At 49.4% G+C, this 17,667-nt stretch overlaps 6 protein-coding genes across 6 annotated transcripts; 2 read left to right on the forward strand and 4 right to left on the reverse strand.

The window, feature by feature from the left end:
* Positions 1 to 69: 69 nt before the first annotated feature.
* On the reverse strand, positions 70 to 1,533 carry AO090701000887 (endo-1,4-beta-xylanase; the record flags this gene model as incomplete). The annotated part of the gene is made up of 10 exons (XM_001823616.1): positions 70 to 159; positions 217 to 282; positions 336 to 459; positions 517 to 535; positions 591 to 679; positions 733 to 878; positions 927 to 1,048; positions 1,108 to 1,156; positions 1,206 to 1,246; positions 1,296 to 1,533. 10 exons carry the CDS (start codon positions 1,531 to 1,533, stop codon positions 70 to 72), a joined length of 984 nt encoding a protein of 327 aa, XP_001823668.1.
* A 1,573-nt stretch (positions 1,534 to 3,106) lies between these two features.
* Positions 3,107 to 4,654, reverse strand: AO090701000886 (putative xylosidase/glycosyl hydrolase; the record flags this gene model as incomplete). The annotated part of the gene is made up of 1 exon (XM_001823615.1): positions 3,107 to 4,654. One exon carries the CDS (start codon positions 4,652 to 4,654, stop codon positions 3,107 to 3,109), a length of 1,548 nt encoding a protein of 515 aa, XP_001823667.1.
* Positions 4,655 to 6,132: 1,478 nt separating this feature from the next.
* AO090701000885 (uncharacterized protein) lies at positions 6,133 to 7,119 on the forward strand (the record flags this gene model as incomplete). The annotated part of the gene is made up of 1 exon (XM_001823614.1): positions 6,133 to 7,119. One exon carries the CDS (start codon positions 6,133 to 6,135, stop codon positions 7,117 to 7,119), a length of 987 nt encoding a protein of 328 aa, XP_001823666.1.
* A 589-nt stretch (positions 7,120 to 7,708) lies between these two features.
* On the reverse strand, positions 7,709 to 8,536 carry AO090701000884 (alpha/beta hydrolase family esterase; the record flags this gene model as incomplete). Its single annotated transcript, XM_001823613.1, has 1 exon — positions 7,709 to 8,536. The coding sequence occupies one exon, from the start codon at positions 8,534 to 8,536 to the stop codon at positions 7,709 to 7,711; it is 828 nt and encodes a 275-aa protein (XP_001823665.1).
* Positions 8,537 to 11,152: 2,616 nt separating this feature from the next.
* On the reverse strand, positions 11,153 to 12,610 carry AO090701000881 (uncharacterized protein; the record flags this gene model as incomplete). Its single annotated transcript, XM_023237109.1, has 2 exons — positions 11,153 to 11,162; positions 11,226 to 12,610. 2 exons carry the CDS (start codon positions 12,608 to 12,610, stop codon positions 11,153 to 11,155), a joined length of 1,395 nt encoding a protein of 464 aa, XP_023092324.1.
* Positions 12,611 to 15,219: 2,609 nt separating this feature from the next.
* On the forward strand, positions 15,220 to 16,815 carry AO090701000880 (carotenoid oxygenase family protein; the record flags this gene model as incomplete). Its single annotated transcript, XM_001823611.1, has 1 exon — positions 15,220 to 16,815. One exon carries the CDS (start codon positions 15,220 to 15,222, stop codon positions 16,813 to 16,815), a length of 1,596 nt encoding a protein of 531 aa, XP_001823663.1.
* Positions 16,816 to 17,667: the final 852 nt, after the last annotated feature.

A 17,667-nucleotide genomic window follows, 5' to 3' on the forward strand; every position in this document is an offset into this window, starting at 1 on the left:
ACTGAATAACGTCCAACCACCATCTGACTTTATGTCCGTCGCAGAACCAAGATAGATATCACGCTCAGCTTAGAGCGCGGCAATGATAGCGCCGTAAGCATCCTTTGGCTGGTAGTTCACATCGAACAACAAGGGACATTCGTCTGCGCGCCAGGAATCCTAGATGTTGTTAGCTTCCAGCTGTGCCACCAGTGGAAAGAGAAAGATGCTGATTACCTTGTCAGACACACCCCAGACAGTAATCCCGATGCATTTCTTAACATTCAGACACGCGTTGACAACCTAGAATATTCTGTAAGTACTGTTCAACTAGCAAGAAGGAAAGGTTTACTTACATTGACCCAATCGTCCGAAGTGGCTCCTCCAATATCAAGCTCGGTAACAGCGACTTCGGAGGCACCGGTCGACGCAAGCGCCTCAAGCGCTGCCTGGGCGCCAGACGTAGGGAAGCCTCCAGCACTAAAACTTAGAGTCAGTATGATGAGTTCTTTTTATTCTAAGTCCGAAAGCTCTCACCCAAAGTGAGACTGAGAGCCTAGAGGAGGTTAGTTTGTACTATGCGTGCTGGAATAGACATGCGAGCCACATACCAATCCCATCAATTGGAACTCCTGCAGCGATCCATTCACCAACTTTGCTCACGAACCCTTGGGTCTTGGAGTAGGAGGCGTCGTCCAGGCTAGACCGTGTAGTCAGCATACCGCCACATATCCCGAGGTCATAAGGTCCTACTTGTAATCGTTGATGTAAAGCTTGCAGTCGGGGTCCGCGGCACGGGCAGCTTCAAACGCGATCCGGACAAAGTCCTCTCCAAGGACGTTTGAAAACACACTCTCGCGAAGGGACCCATCCTCAGCGAATATTTCGTTCACCACATCCTATAACTGTCAGTGGGGTTGACCCCTGATAAATGCTACGTGCCATACCCAAGCGTAGATCTGTCCCTTCCAGCGGGACACCAGGGTGGTGACGTGGTCTTGGATGACACCGGTCAGAGTGGCAGGGTCACTGATCTGGGAAACCCATGAGGGGAGCTGGGAGTGCCAGACTGCGGGATTTCTTCCTTAGTACACCTGTTTGAATGGGTGGAGGACGGGTCAAACGTACGAAGAGTGTGTCCGCGAAGCAACTTCCCCTTTTCCACGGCATAATTGACCTATATCCTATTATTAAAATTCAAAGAGAAGGGAAGAAAGAGAACATACAACATAGTCAGCTCCATCAAAGTTATACCCCCCCTGGGTAGCTATCTGGGGTCAGCAGTGGTAACCATGTAGTAGCGATAAACAACATACGCTCAGTGGCATCCCACTTCATGCTGTTTTCGCAAGTTAAAGCGCCAAAGTCCGCAGCAATGATGGGCTCATTCTGAGGATTCTCCAGCAGAGCCTGCTCCGCGATATTCCCGAAATACTTCTTCCCAGCTGCGGTGAAGGCGTCGTGAAGGCTCTCCGCTGCCTGTCGGCTCGTCACGTATGCCGAAGCAGCAGTTGCAAGGAGGGTACACTGAACGATGGATGAAAATTGGACCATTTTGGATTGGGATCGAAATCGATAGCGACCGGATGTGTTGTAGAAAAGTCATGATCATTGACTTGGAGGGATATATATAGGCATTTGCGGCCGACTTGATATTTCCTCTATGGAGAGAGCTATTTAGGCAAAAGTGTTGAAACTCTAGAAGAGGGCTTGAATATTGCAGAGTACGTACTACGCAGTTGGTGCATTAGGACAGCTTCTATGGATGCTTTTGTTTGATATGCAGGATCACTCTGTGGGGCTTCCTTGGCAGCTAAAGGACCCTGAGATATGAGGCACACCCGAGGTTTCACCAAGGTCTAGTGTGTCCTACTATGAAACCTCTTCTCGAGTGCGAGCTAGGGAGACTCTTGGCAAGACAGCACATCCTTAGGGCTCGACAAAACCCGCGGGTCAAGAAGAGGCTTAGATCTTACACGCATAGGCTCTTCGTAAGAACCTGTAAATTGATAAGAAGAGCAAACATCAGGGATATACAGGCTCGAATAACACGTTTCCCATAACTCTTATTTAGTATGTTCTCAATACAATTTTCGTGAGGTTTATAGGTAAACTATGGATTGATACATCTAACCCGTGGGTGGATAGGTTTAGGTACGGATTTAGGATCTGAACCCGCGCGTCGGGCATATTTCCTGATATTGGACCCAAACCCGACCAGTAGCGAGGCCTAGAGAGCATCTCGCCCCGCACATAACGGTCGATAGCATGGACAGCGGTGCACGACACGTAGCAGAAGTTAGCAATACTTCACTATGGAGAAAAGGGGTAGGTAGGAACCATACGAGCCAACCAACTGCCAGCCTGCACCATCGGCATTTAGAAGTCAAATCTATTCCGGATTTCGCGTACAGATCAACTTCCAAGTGGGGCGCAAAAAGCCACTGAATCATAAGGCTGGTCCTAAGAGGGTCAGCCTCGTTCTCATTCGAGACATCGCATGCAGGAACCCTGTCAGCTTTCGTGAAGATATTCATATAGCCTAAATCCAGGGGAGTGGGGGGCCGCAGCCGAAGTCATCGATTTCAGCATTGATCGACATATATCCGTGAAGATATGCACCAGGTTTTACATTCTTCCTGCCCCAAGGTATACTTCCGATGGGTCGGAATAGTGACCGTTCTGGATGAAGTATATGGTTAGACGGGTCACATTGACCTGAAGACGGCAATTTTGAGATCGCCTTTGCCGGATATTAGTTCTCGAGACCCGATGTAACGTAGATAACAGGGTTTTGGACCCATCTTTCTGCAGCGCGCGGACCCTGCGCCCTGCGTGCCGAAACAACCTAACAGCTGTGAGGTGGAGCCAGTGCGTTATACTCCGTAAATCCCCACATTGACTGCAATCTGGAAGTGGAGTCCTTGTCCCGTCTTCATAACCGTATTTTCAGCGCGTAGGGAGTATGGATGTAGCAGTAGATAGAAATGGATTGACGTTCATTACTCGGATACCTAGACACACTATAGACAATACATAATAACACTATACGAACACAAACGGACTCCACCGGTACAACCTGCCAAATGCTAAGGAATTGGCGTGCGGCGTAGAAAAAGGTGGTAAATCACGACAAGACAAACGAGTTCAGCACTACACTACCTCCAGTCCCAGTAGTCGCAAAGTTGAAGATACCAAAGCGGTACCCCATGAAGAACTCCCAGTTATTGTTCAATTCATAGGTATCTCCCAAGTTCGTGAACGTCACGCCATCTAAACTGTACGAGAACTGGCCACTTCCCGCGTAAGGGGTGATGTCTGCTTCTACACGAAGCCATATCTCACTACCAGAGAACTCGGCCCTCGCACTCTCCGTCCCTGTAGATACGGTGTTCCAATCCGAGTCCATCTCCAGGCCCGTGGTAACGCCGATGTGAGAGGTGCCTCCGTCATTGACGACGCCAATCCAGGCGGAGTAATGACGGAGCAGTGAAAGGCCCGCACGGTCACCGCTGAACATGGAACTAGTATTAAGGTGGATGGTGGCAGTTGAGATAGGGCCTAGAATACGATGGGTTAAGGTATTCTTCGCTGCGTATAGGTCATCGGTCACTGAGGCAGTGGTAAGTGTGACCCCATGGTCGATCGACCACTTGTCATTGTCAGGGTTGTGATTCCATTCCCATTGTGGCGAGAGGGTATCTCCCGTGAATTGGTCGGTGTATGGTTCAAAGGATGAGATGGGAGTGGACGGAGGAGTGATATTCACCGCGTCATAAGTTGTGCTCCATCCACCGTCCACCAACTCCACCGAAGGCCAGCCATCGCTTCCCCAGACCAAAGGAGCGAGAACTGGAATTCGTCCTCCAGGATAGGCATCAACAAAGGCCATATAATACCAATCCCCATTCGGGGTGTCAACAATACCTCCCTGGTGTGGGTATCCGGCCCCTGAGACAGGATTGCCAGCATCGGAAATCAGTAGGCGACGCTCATAAGGACCGAATACACCAGAGGTTGACATAAGAACATGTTCCTCATTAGCGGGGTGAACCACAAAGATGTAGAAGTTCCCATTGTGCTGATAAAACCGAGATCCCTCCAGATATCCAGCATCGTCCGTAGGAAAAACCATCTGGGAGCTCACTTCGCTCAGCCCATCGTCGGAAAGCTCGGCGACGGAGATCCCACTGTTCCCGTAGGCAACATACATGTTGTCATCGTCTGTAATGAGCAGACCACAATCATAGTAGCATTTATTGATCGTGGAGGCTTGGGTCCATGGGCCATCGGCATTGGGGGCCGTGTAAATGTATGTGGTACCATCAATGCAGCCCATCCAGTAGAAGGTCGACGTACTTGGTCGATAGTTCAATGTCGAAGCCCATGTACCGCGAATGTATGCGTGGTTGCCACCTTCGAGGTAGTACTCTGAGCCGAATGTAAGCTCTGGAATGGAGTGGCCCGCAAACTCCCAATTCAAAAGATCGTATGATTTCAGCAGTGGAGCACCGGGGGAGTAATGCATATTGGAGGCAGAATAGTAGAATGTATCATCGACGCGAATAATATCGAGGTCCGCAAAATCCTCCCAAAAGGTTGGATTGGTGATCTGGGATACTGTTCTAGTTGCCATGCTCATCAATGGCCCCAGGAGGAAAGGGTTGACTTTCATGATGGCTCTTGAAGATTGTCTAGTTTTGTAAAGATAGAATTCAAAAGGAAAAAGGAAGGAAAAACCGACTCTTTGATCTATAGTACCAACGAAAGCTTGGGGCCTTGTCAATATACAGCCGCCTTTTGGAGTATATTCTATCGTCACGCAGTTTGAGGCATAAAGCGAATGGGCAGCAATGCCACATGAAGGAAATGTCCGTGGCCAATTAAACTTTAGTCAAGAACAATATCAGTACTCTGTAGCTACTAGTAGGTTGACTTGGTGAGACTACCCCCACCGGAGATGTGAAATCTACCTACTCTTGACTCTCGAGAATCAAAATAGCCGGATGGTATCACCAGTGGAAGAAATCGGCAAAGCACACAGAGGGATGAACATGCAATGTCCGTAATTGGTCCCTTGGATGAATGGACGTGACAACGTTTCATAACCCCTGCAAACCCCTCCCATGGCGCAGCGCTAAACTACTATCGCTGATGAAGCAATTTGGTATATGTGACTATGAAAATAGATACAAGTCATTATATGGTTCAGACCTAGGCTCCAGACCTATACAATATAGTAGCTGAATAGTAGAGCGCTCCTTCAAGGTCAAAACAAGATGCGCGTAGGGTCAAGACAACTTAGTAGGCGTTCAGAGGGGGTATGTCTGTGGGTATGTTTGTAATAAAAGAAATACGAGAAGGCAGGACTAAGATTGACGATCAATCTATTTTGTTATAGTTGTAACCAGGGCTCGCCAAAACCCGCGGGTAGCTCCCGCGGGTTCCAGGACGACCTGTTTCTTACCCACCGGTATGTACAGTACCGTACAGGTTTTGGGCTTTGAACCCGCGGGTTGAGTCACGTTCCCGATGCTGGACCCAAACCCAACCCTATAAAAACACCACGAAATCCGGTCCATAGAGATGGATATACAGTTTGAAAATTTTCGATGCTAACAGGTTATATTTTGAATGATTCTTTCACCTTCCTAACTCTACTAACTTATTTACTCGATATGACACAGTTAACGGTATTCAGCAAACCGCGACCTATCGGGGGTCATGTAATCCACTAGGGCCTTGGCCTGGGTGGGTCTTTCACCTAACTTGAGGCCCAGACACAGGAGGTACAACAACAAGGCGGGGTGCAGAAGCTCTTGCAGATCTGTCGGCTGAAGGTTTGTTTTAGGCCAAATGAAACATACACTATGAACGAAAAAGGCAAAAGTCCGATATGTGTTCGATGCACCCTGCAGTTCGGTCGGCAAAGAGTTCAGGTGTCCATGCAACTCCTATGGGTAGAATTAAACACATGAGACACACTCGCGGCTGAATGGTTTCGGGTTTTAGCCGGTGCGTTGCAGAAGCAATAATTAAATCAAGCCTGTATTGGGGCTATAAATCTGGCCCAGTGTCGTCGTGTTAAGTTGCTACTACAACATTCTGCTCCACTTTTGTTCCAATTGCTTGTCATTGAATACAGAGTCCACAATGAAAGTTACAAAGAAAGTTCTTGATCAATCCCTATGTTGCACAGCATTGCTTGCCTTAGTGGGAGGTGCCGCAGCGCAATGCGCCCTACCATCGAGCTACAGCTGGACATCAACCGGCGCGCTCGCGGAGCCTAAGGCAGGATGGGCTGCGCTCAAGGACTTCACCAATGTTGTGTTCAACGGCCAGCATATCGTCTATGGATCAGTTGCCGATACCTCCGGAAACTATGGCTCGATGAACTTCGGTCCTTTTAGCGACTGGTCCGAGATGGCCTCGGCCAGCCAGAACGCCATGAACCAGGGCACTGTTGCACCCACACTCTTCTACTTTGCGCCCAAGGATGTCTGGATCCTCGCCTATCAATGGGGTCCGACCTCATTCTCCTACAAGACCTCCAGTGATCCCACCGACGCGAATGGTTGGTCAGCGGCCCAGCCTCTCTTCTCGGGAACGATTTCCGACTCCGATACGGGAGTCATCGACCAAACTGTCATTGGCGATGATACGAATATGTATCTCTTCTTTGCGGGTGATAATGGCAAGATCTACCGCGCCAGCATGCCCATCGATAACTTCCCGGGCGATTTCGGTACCCAATCCGAGATCATCCTAAGTGACACGAAGGAGAACCTATTCGAAGCGGTGCAGGTATACACCGTCGACGGCCAAAACAAGTACTTGATGATTGTCGAGGCCATGGGCGCCAATGGACGCTATTTCCGCTCCTTCACGGCTGATAGTCTGGATGGGGAGTGGACGGTCCAGGCGGGCACCGAGAGCCAGCCCTTCGCTGGAAAGGCCAACAGTGGCGCCACCTGGACGAACGATATCAGTCACGGTGATCTGGTTCGCAACAACCCCGATCAAACGATGACAGTCGATCCTTGCAATTTGCAGTTGCTCTACCAGGGACGGGACCCTAATGCCAGTGGCGATTACAATCTGCTGCCATGGAAGCCAGGTGTCCTAACCCTGCAGGTGTAGAGTGATTGTTACTTTTTCGCTGTCGCTAGCTGCTTTACTAAGGCCTGGAGCGTGTTACTATCACCTAGTAAATTTTGAAGGTTGGATGAGTCGGTCATGGCAGGCATGAAGTAGAATGGTCTGGATGGAAGCACTAGTAACAGCCAATTACAATGATTATTTTTGCAGATATTCCGAACTTTTTGTAATCCCAAAATTGATTCCATGCTTCTTTAGCAGTCGTTGTACGCATTGACCATTAAAATAAAATAAAGAAATAAAAATATTAAAGTATTTAGTCCGAAGGCCTCGCGTGGGGCTGTCCATGTTTCAGGATTGTGACTTCGGCCGATCCTAAGGATAATGAATCGTCTATACTATGATAGAGTACAGATATGGTCAGCTCATAGGGTTCACAATCATTGCCCATTAACCTTTTCGTTGCCAGAATACAAAACAAATAAATCAATTATGATGAAAACTCAAACATGACGGCCTTACTACATGCATCAAGAGACAATATAGCTCAAAAATAGATGGCACTAAATAGTTTCCCTCCACCTTCCTCTGCTCCATAACACTATTCCAAAGCAGGCTCCCTTCATTTGCGTTAGAACTGAGAGAAAAAATCCCAAATGAGACCGGGGGTAAAAGAATCCGAGGAACCTCCGTCCGAAGGAAGTGGTTCGTGGTCGCCATCAAAAGCAACCCACTGGACAGGATAGCCCTCAGCACAACCCGTATAATCCGTTACCACATGGGTTCCGCTTCCAACCCCGGGTTCAGGGGGAGTCGCAGCATCACAGCCATTCACCTGAGCATAGTGGTCTCGCAATGTCCGGCCAAGCTCGACGTTTAGCACGCTATCGCTAATTCCATGCTGACCGAAATAGGCAATGGGAACAGATCCGCCATCACAGCCACTTATTTCAGCACCGGAAAGAACCGCAACCGCGCGGAAGACGTCGGCGCGCGAACAGGCCACCGAGTAGCTCATGCCTCCCCCCCAGCTCCAGCCGGTGGCGAAACGGCGGTCCTGATCAATGCAGAAGGAAGATTCGATCGCTTCGAGGAGTTGGTCGGTGAATGTGATATCGTCACCGTTGGCGTTGGCCCAGCCGTTGCTCAGCCCTTGGGGAGCAATGAAGACGGTGGGTACATCCCCGGCCAGGGAGCTCAGCCCGTAGAATCCGTTTTCAACGACATTGTTCATGGTGCCGTCCCGCCAGTGGTACCCTATCACAAGTTTGTGAGGAGTGCTGGCATCATAGTTGTCGGGGGCTTGAATGATGTACTCCCGAGACTGCCCGTTGACGTCCATGTAGTTGAGACCGTTGCTGAGGCTTGGATTTGTGCCGCATCCAGAGGAGCTAGCTGCAGCGGCATTGATGGCTAATTCTGCAGCTGCGACACAGAATGAGGCCAAAGTAGGACGCATTTTGAGGGAGTAGAAACGCGCTCTTGCAATAAAGGGGGATAAATGAGGAGCTTTTTTTTACGCGGGTGATAATATGTGGAATTGTGAATGATGAAGTGGACTTTCAGTGAAGAAGTGATGAGGCAGGCAGGTTTTCGGCTTCTTCTTATGTTGCCTATTTCCTACTCCATATACAGTACCACCATTATCCAGGGCTCAGACTAATGATGTACAATTGGTATACTTCGACAATCAATTCGCAAAGTGCCAAGAGCCATACTCCGGCGATCATCAACCATGCGGGGTGGCATTTGAGGCTAAATTGTTTATCCAAATGACACTTAAGTAACGAGGAAAATGAACCGGCTATTTTTAAAGTTGTATGGGACAGTCCGTACCCTAAGAAGCAAGATCGCGGTGGGAGTGTTGTTGATCGACGTGCGAAGTATATTCGGCAATGGAGATTGTCCTTCATTGCCGAAGACGTGACTTAGGGCATTCTGCCGCTGACCAAGCGGGCCAAGCCCTTGGTAACAACCAGAAGGTTTGAACTCCACTCCCAATGCATTTGACTGACATATCAATAGTCTATATAATTCTTTGCAACTAAACATCCAGTACATACGACCATAGGGTGTGGAGAACAGGGCTTCCCGTCCGCTCAGCCGTACTTAAGCCACACGCCGGGAGGTTAGTAGTTGGGTGGGTGACCACCAGCGAATCCCTCCTGTTGTATGTTTTTGCATTTCTTTTTATCCCACTCGGCTGAGTGGGAAGCCTACCGCCAGATACACGAGTATTTTGTCTTGGAGTGCATTGTAGTCTCGTAAATCGGAAATTGTTTTATGCTGGGCAAAGTTGAATACTGCCATTAAAGTACCAGTCTGGGAAGGCGGAGTGTCAAGGCGGTAGCAGATTCTCCGTGACAATCGATGCCCTTTTTCTTTTTTCTTTTTCTACGTCTGGTTTTCTCCCTAAGTATAATCTTGGTTATAGATGTGTAGGTCTTGACATGTATAGATTCTCTACTAGTCGTACCGATATTGACATAGAATTCGATTTTCTCTAACCATAGTTCCATCAATGTAAGTCTGACTCTACTTCGATGCACGGTGCAGCTCGCAGATATATATCTCAGATCACTACCATACCACTATATATAGCGACATCATGCTGCACAACCTTGTATTCTACTATATGCTGCAAGAGAGAAAACTATTCTAAGAAAGACTTCTCTGTCCAGTGTATTTACACGTCGGGTCGCGTGTTGTTTTGTTTTGATTCCCCACCAAGCCACTCCCTCCATTGTAGGCATTTTGTTTTTTGCCCGAGGTCAACGCAGGCGGTCAAGAAGGCGGTGCAACAACCATCAAGTTCCTGAAACGGACAAGATATGCCTGACCAGTGAGAAGAAAATCACTACAGCAATTCGAATCGGGCCAGATCGTGATTCATCAAATCTACCTTCTCGTTCTTTGAATTAGAGATTCGCAAACCGGCGACCATCTCCTTTTTGGTGAGCTAATGTAAGCGTTCGATTACTCAACGTGCCAATCATGTTCGCTGCGAAGGTGGAGAATACGAAGCTTCAACAGATAGCAGTGGGTCTAGGCAGTTGTGGAGAAAGAAATCCGACAACCTATAGCTCTCCTGGCAATGGTAGATGTTGAGAGAAAGTGATTCATGGAATCATAGGCTCGAGTCCCTAAGGGTCTGTCGATAGTATCCAGTGAAGTCACTGCGCATCCAAACAACGGGCACAGAAGAGAATGGTGGCCACTAGATATCGCCAGAGTGAACCATAGGGCTGATATCTTGCCGTGGAATTAGGTAATGGAATATTGGGTCAATATTTCCCTTCGGGGGCCGCTCGCTCTCGCTCAATCTTCTGGCTTATAACAACCTTAGAGCCTACTCCGCCGGAGACAAATACACAGAACCCGGATCGAGATCAATTTGCAGACTACTACCTAAATCTGCTTCATCCTGCGCGCAACATTGAGCGGTGTGGTACACCGGTGTCCTTCCATGGCGAAAAGTTGGCTTGGCGAAAGGATGAATCTCAAACATCTCCCTGGAACTCTCCAGGGCCCAATCATCAAGGAGTGACGGGCTTCATGACTGGCATGGTTGGTGAGGCGTCAGGAAGCCATGAATTCTGGCAGCAACAGTGCCGACTCATTCAGGCGTCAGATGCAGCACGCTATTGACTCCAAACTTAGATGAACAGTGCAGATTTTGGAATCACCGAAGTAGGGCTCTCCAACCCCGGCGAGACGCAGAGTTCTTTCTTCACCAAGCGGGCGATTCAATACGTTCTCCTGCCACGTAAAACCACGGATGAGCTTGTTGATGCGTACTGGAAGCTTGTGTACCCGCCTCATCCTTTCCTTGATCGATACGCCCTTGGGAACTGTTACGAATCCGTGTGGACGGGTTCCGGTACGACCGCCGATGATATTGCCCTTCTTTGTTCAATGAATGTAATCTTTGCTCTCTGCGCTCAACTTTCAGATATAATCGAGCCAGAGCGCCGGCGGGAGAAGGCCCATATTTATTTCGTTCGCGCAGAGAGCATTCGTGAAAATCGAAGAAAATATGAGGGATTGGTACTCTGCGCTTTGGGTGGAAAGGGTATTAATGAGCCCTGGGAGAATGGAGGGCGTACAGCCAAAGGACTGATAGCATAGATTTGAGAAAGTAGCCTCACGTTAGAAGCAATCGCCAATCCTTCTGCAACGTGTGTGATAGCCAGAAGGAGGGGGTACCACTGTCTCGGGCATCCCAGAGTTCTTCGACGAGTTGAAGGGCCATTAAATTGGCGGGAAGGCGATTCAAAGAATAGATGGCTCGCAGTCTGCCACGCACTTCATCGCGCAGGAAGTGATTCGACTCAGTCAATTCGGATCCGGCTGCGAAAAGAGGGAGAGATTGAAAATTAAGGGAGCACGAGGAGTCAGGAATTATTAGCAGATGGCGGACTGTCTCTTCGGCGTACTGTTGGATCAAAGACTCTTGTGCTTCAGTCACATCTGGATCCGTGGCATAACCTCTCTGTGCATGTGCACGAGATCGATAAAGGAAAACGAGCCCGTGGTTGCGGAATGCTTCATATAAGTGGCCCAGGTCCGGATTTGGGGGACTCGTCGCCCAGGTCCTAAGTTGAGCCTCCAGTATGGCTTCTTGCACCTGGCTGCGGCTCTGTGGCATATCATGTATCTGTCGGCAATATCGTCCGACATTCGCTATGATAAGGAGTAATCGGCTACATGTTCCGTACATTGGATGGTGCCAGTCTCCCATCCTGTGTACCGCGACGGATATGTTCAATAAGTTGAGATCCTGTGGCTCACATGTATCTACCAAGAATGAACTGCACATGTCCCAGTAAAGATAGATTCCCAGACAGAGTCGAACCACAGGGTCATTAGTCGTTGACGTAGATGTGTCTCGGAGCATACTGTTGATCACAGCGCGGGCACCAAATAAATGCTGTTTTCCGTAATCTTTCGGGTCAGAATCGGCAATTTGCGTCAGAGCCAGCAGCATAATGGTCAAAAGATGTGTGTAAGAAGCGCGTTGGATCTGATTTATCTCTTTCCGAAGGCAAGCTATGGCTTTGCCACGTTCCTCAAGGGCTAGAATGGGAGTGTTGGCCGGAAAGTACTGCTCATGGCTGGCACTGACTGACTGGATAGCATGGAGCAGGGCGGGCGATTGGGCAATGTGTTCCAAAAGAGGGAAAGAGAACGGATTGTTTTCAGGATCTATAACGGACGCTTGGCTGACTTTCTCCAGCCAATACTGTAGGAGCCTTGGATTGACATGCGTTTTAGGCTGCAGTGAGAGCCACGGTGTCTCAACTTGCCACTGTGTTGGCCGCGGGGCTGACGAACAGACAAGACCGTGACGCTGGCACCGCTTGCACGTCGGATAGGCCTCGTCGCATTTGACCCGTTTTGCCTTGCATTCTCGACAGCCTAATTTGCTCTTGTTTCGCCGTCGACCTCGTAGAGACTTGTGCTCCTGCTGCGTGCTCGGGCCCAGAGAAGAGCCGACTAGCACTTCTTTGAAGAGTACACGGGGAAAGAACATGTCTGGTCTGATAGACTGTTGGCTTTGTGTGTTGTTCTTTGCATTGAACAGTGACCTGGGATATGAGGAATCTGGTAGATTCTGAGACGGCTCACCAGGAATTGCCACATCGCAAATGGATTACTAATGATCCGCAAAATAACTAGGAAGCCCAAAGCCGCATCATGGCGGAACTTTTACAGGAGAGTACAGTATCCGGTTCCATTCAGTATCCACTCAGACCGGGCAGGGCATGGTGAATAGATTGTTCGGATCTAGTCGCGCCTTCAACTGCTGCAGTCTTAAAGCCTTCTCCTCACCAGAGAATCGTTCTATGTCCACTTGGTCAGGGCGCCAAAATGCAGGGAACCCGCCCGGTAAGGAAAGACCATTCTGATCCAGCGCTTCCTCTAATTCTATGACCCATATTGGCTGCATGTGCAAGCTCCTGTTCACCAGCACAGCCTAGCCAAGTGCACCCATGGAGGCCGAGAATGACATGTTGGTATCGATTCGGAGAGCCCCCTTCCCGACAGTATCGGCAACTCGGTGCCGAATACCCTTATCGTGGTTATTATGAAAGATAATAGCGGGCAGTGGGTGTGGTGGAGGGGGTCGTGCTAAGATGGTGCCAACATTCTGATATATCCGATCAACGTTTGGACTGCAGAAGAAGGTTCCCGAAGATGAATCACCCAAGCCGTAGGCGGCTGGTATAGCTGGATACAGGTCAGGGGGGAACTGGAGTTCATGTCAGGATGGAAGCCTAAGAACTTACGCTCTGTGACAGTGTTCCCCAAAAACCTGCCGGCCTGCGCCGTCTGTTCAAGGAAGCTTTTCGCAGGCGTGAGGTCTCCGCTGGGCAAAATCCAACACCAAAACAGAACCAGAGAGGGCTCGGTTACCGGCGTCGGAGCCATTTCAGGATTCACGGCGACGGCATCTCCGCTGAACTCATGGGAAAAGTCACCATCTAAGAGCCTCTCAATCCTGTCCGTCACAGTTGTAGTCTCGGCAAGAGAGAAAGGCACATTTTTTGGTTTTTTTTTTTTTTTTTTTTTTTTTTTTTTTTTTTTTTTTTTGCCAACGGTCAGGAGCGAAAGACTGGGTGTGCAATCTGTTTGGGAGGTAGATGAAGGGTTAATATGTTGTATCAAGGTATGATTTCAGCATTGGCAACCTAGGCTCGGCAATGACGACCATAGCATAGCATTAAGTGATACGAACGCATGTATGGTTAACTAGCGGCTTTGTTTGTGGGAACGTTGGAACTTCCCCACTATACGCTTCCCGTTTCTGAACAGATCGCGAGGAACCATCCCAGCCATCCGCGGTCTCGGTGCATCTGGATGATCCAACGGCGCTTCCCATCGTCCCACTCCTGATGCATGCATGACCTGAGTACAAAATTGACCCTGAAGTTTGTACTGAGCGGCAACCCTTTCGCATTGGCCACGGATTCAGCTTCGTAGGAGTCATTGTGCTTTGGCACATAGCAAAGGCATATAGACATATCCCTCCACATCACACATAAGCCCTGGATACCGATTCTAGTACCAACTGCCGCCAAACCCGCCGGCTGAGTCCACCAGCAGATCTCAGGCGAACCTCGCTCTCTGTAGGATCGAGGGTCGGCGCCGAGCCACTGGTGGTTATTGTCGTTGACGAGCAGTCCACTAAAGCGCATTATGGTTTTGCTTTGCGTATTCCACCGCCACAGTGTCCGCCCAACGGACCAAGCCAAGACTATGCAATCACGAATTCCCACCACAGTAGTCTCCAGGTACTCTCACACAGTAACTGGAATGGGAGGGAGAAGTTGCGGACAAGGACTAATCGCATGATCTGCATCTCTGCCGGAGGGTTCCAGACAATGAGACAAACGATATCAAATCTTTGGTGCAAGGACACCCCGCTTACATGATGACTCCAAATAACTGACTAGAAACTCCATTTGTACTATTTAACTTCTAGGAAGCATTCGGTATCCATAGACATATTAGCTCAGTTGGATAGATGGTTTGGTATTACCAGGGAATGGCTAGTGAACGCAAAAGATGTCGCAGGATTGTCGTTACCGGGAGGATTTGACCCACCACAGGTGAACATAGGGAAGAGTCACCCGCCATTGATTGGTACTAGGAACTAAGCTCGACAGAGACCCGAGCTGCGCTGCTTCAGCGGTCAATGGCAGAACTTGGAGACATCAAATATCCCGTCGGATGGTCATTGGGGGAACTGAAGAGAGGAGGCGGGTGCAGGCGTGGATAATGTTTCCAAATAGCATCCAAATTATTGGGTACGCTTTGTCCCCATGCGAATACTGAGAGCAAGTAGTTCATCGTCGTCATTCCTCTGCTATGATTGGTATCCTAACACAGAGCTCGACTTTTGTCTCATGCACTGCAGCGTCTTTAGGTTCCGCAACGCCCGAGGACGGCCTTTGTTGCCTTCTCTATGTTGGGGATGAAACAATTCTTGGAATCACCGGTTTTTTGAACCTGTGGTTACTCCCAGTGCAACATATATAAAGGGAATACCATCTGCGCATGGCTTATGACCTGTGTATCCCCGCCGATATTACTCTATCACAACATCTGACTTTACTTTCACATCACAGTTTCCTGAAAATGACGACCCTTCCTCCCATCAAAGGTGCCGAAAGTCTTCCATCCAGATGGTCCCTGACCGAAGACCTCGGCGGTTATGACATGCCAATCCGCCTCGAAGGCGAAATCGGCGATGTCATGGTGCGAGGCACCATTCCGGACTCTATCGATGGAACCTTCTACCGCGTTGGCTCGGACCACTTCACCCCGACTCTTCCAGGGCACAGTCCGCTCCTAGGCCACGGGGTTGTCAGCGCATCTCGCATCCACAAGGGCCAGGTGGATTTCAAGATTCGATATGTCCAGAATGACCGATACAAACTGGAGAGGAACCTGAAAGAGAGCGTCTGGGGCGACATGCGTGATCATCCGCTCAGCCAGCATCCATGCGTCAAGGCTGTCTTGACCTCGACCAGCAACACCAACGTCATCTACTGGGCCGGAAGGCTTCTTGCCCTGCAGGAGATGGATCCTCCCTACGCCATGGACCCCGACACTCTGGAGACCACTGGCGTGGATCCGTTTGGCAATCAAATCCTTAGCCCGACCTTCACGGCGCACCCAAAGATTGATTCCAACGTCAATGAGCTGGTCACCTGGGGTATCGATCACGGCGCAAACGAGATTATATCTTATTCGATTGACCGTCATGGGATTGTCAAAAATGAGCACCAGATTAAACGCGCCATAGGGGGGCTCATCCATGATATTGCCATGACAGAGAACTGGATCGTCTTCTGCCAGTGGCCTACCTCTTTTGTCGACGGGACCACTGTTTGGGACACTAGCCGGCCCGCCATCTTTGTGGTAGCCCCAAGACATCCCAAGCACCCCTTGGAAGGCTCAGGCTGGGAGCCCTATGAGCACCGGATATATACGCACGATTTCAACTCGGAAATTGTACATACGGCTGGCGCGTGGGAGGAGGGCGGCAAGATCTTTTTCGAAGGCACATGGCCTCATGAGAGCCTCTTCCCATTCTGGCCGAAGACCGACGGCAAGAAACCATCTGAAAAGACTGTTGTGGACCTAGTCCGGCTGGAGATTGATGTCAGTCAGCCAAGCAATACGAGGATCCCAGATCCCGTTACCCTGGTGGACATTCCCAACGAGTTTCCGAGGATCGACGAACGTTTCTACTGTCGAAAGTACGACCACATCTTCATGAACATCTACTATTCCGAAACGGAGAAGTTTCTTGTGAACAAGCATGTTTTCGAAGGACTCAACGCCACCGCCATGCTGACCAAGAGCACCGGAGAGCTCAAGGTCTATTATCCGGGCCCTAACTGTCGGTGTCAAGAACCAGTGTTTATCCCTCGGTCCGACAGTGCCCCGGAGGGAGATGGGCACGTTATATTCGCGGTTGATCGCCTTGATATCAATCTCACCAATCTTGTGATCCTTGACACGAAGGACTTCGAACATCCCGTGGCAGTCATCGAGTTGCCGCTGCGCATGCGGGCTCAGATTCACGGGAACTGGGTTGATGCCAGGGAGCTCAACGGCCAACCTTTGGTTGTGCCGCCCCCTCTCCACCATATGACTTGGAGGCATAGACCTGGACAGTCGGTGCCCAATGGGCGGGGTTTCGTTGCTGAATCTAGTGGAGTCTAAGTCTTAACGAAGGATTGTTAACTATTTTGTGCGGGTTGAAGCAGCAGGCGGACTGTCTAGTAACATTCATTCTATTGCAAATGAAAGCTAATGTTCATTTTGCCCCATCCTTTACTTGATAGCGTGTATGAAGATATGTCGCCGATCGTTTGCCAAAGTGGCAGGTGCTAATGTACCATGATCCATGATCATGAGACAAGGGAGACTCTTGATTCATTTGATAATTGGCTAGGGATCGTAATCTTTTCTCTATTATTATGGTGCGCTTCCTGAGGCTGTAATAGGCCTGCAATGGTAGCCTGGCGGACCCTACGCAGTCATATGAGAAGAAGTCCTATATTCGTGCTCAAGAGTTATGGGTCGAGTGCCAGCATCTTGTCATTTGATGGTCGAGTTGATGAGGGATACGCGCATACCACTTAAGCAGGGTAATGACCATAGTGAAGTCTTCTATACTGTACACCTGCCTCCCAGTAAACTTCGATCAACCTTACATTCGGGGCCGGAAGTGGGTTTTTCGGTGGGCCCTCCCAGCCACCATGACTAGTCAAACCCTAATAACTACCATCTGGTTTGACGGGTGCATGCTTTCACTTTGGTTCGATCCTTTGCAGCTAGAATGGCTGAACCATAGAACTGTCCTTTGGACCCCACTTGACTTTCCTCTTCTGTCGAGAATTGCGAGCTTGAACCGACACATTGGAGAAGGATAGTATCAGACAAGCTCTCTTACTATTCAATTAGCCATTTGCCTGGGATTGGACCGCGGCAGTCACTGCGTTGTTAGGGCAGGACCTAATAAATTATTTACAAGGCAGTGATGGTTTGAATTATCGCGGCAATTCTACGCCA

This window comes from Aspergillus oryzae, chromosome 5 (genome assembly GCF_000184455.2).
Source record: "Aspergillus oryzae RIB40 DNA, chromosome 5".
In the NCBI taxonomy this organism is placed as follows: Eukaryota; Fungi; Ascomycota; class Eurotiomycetes; order Eurotiales; family Aspergillaceae; genus Aspergillus; species Aspergillus oryzae.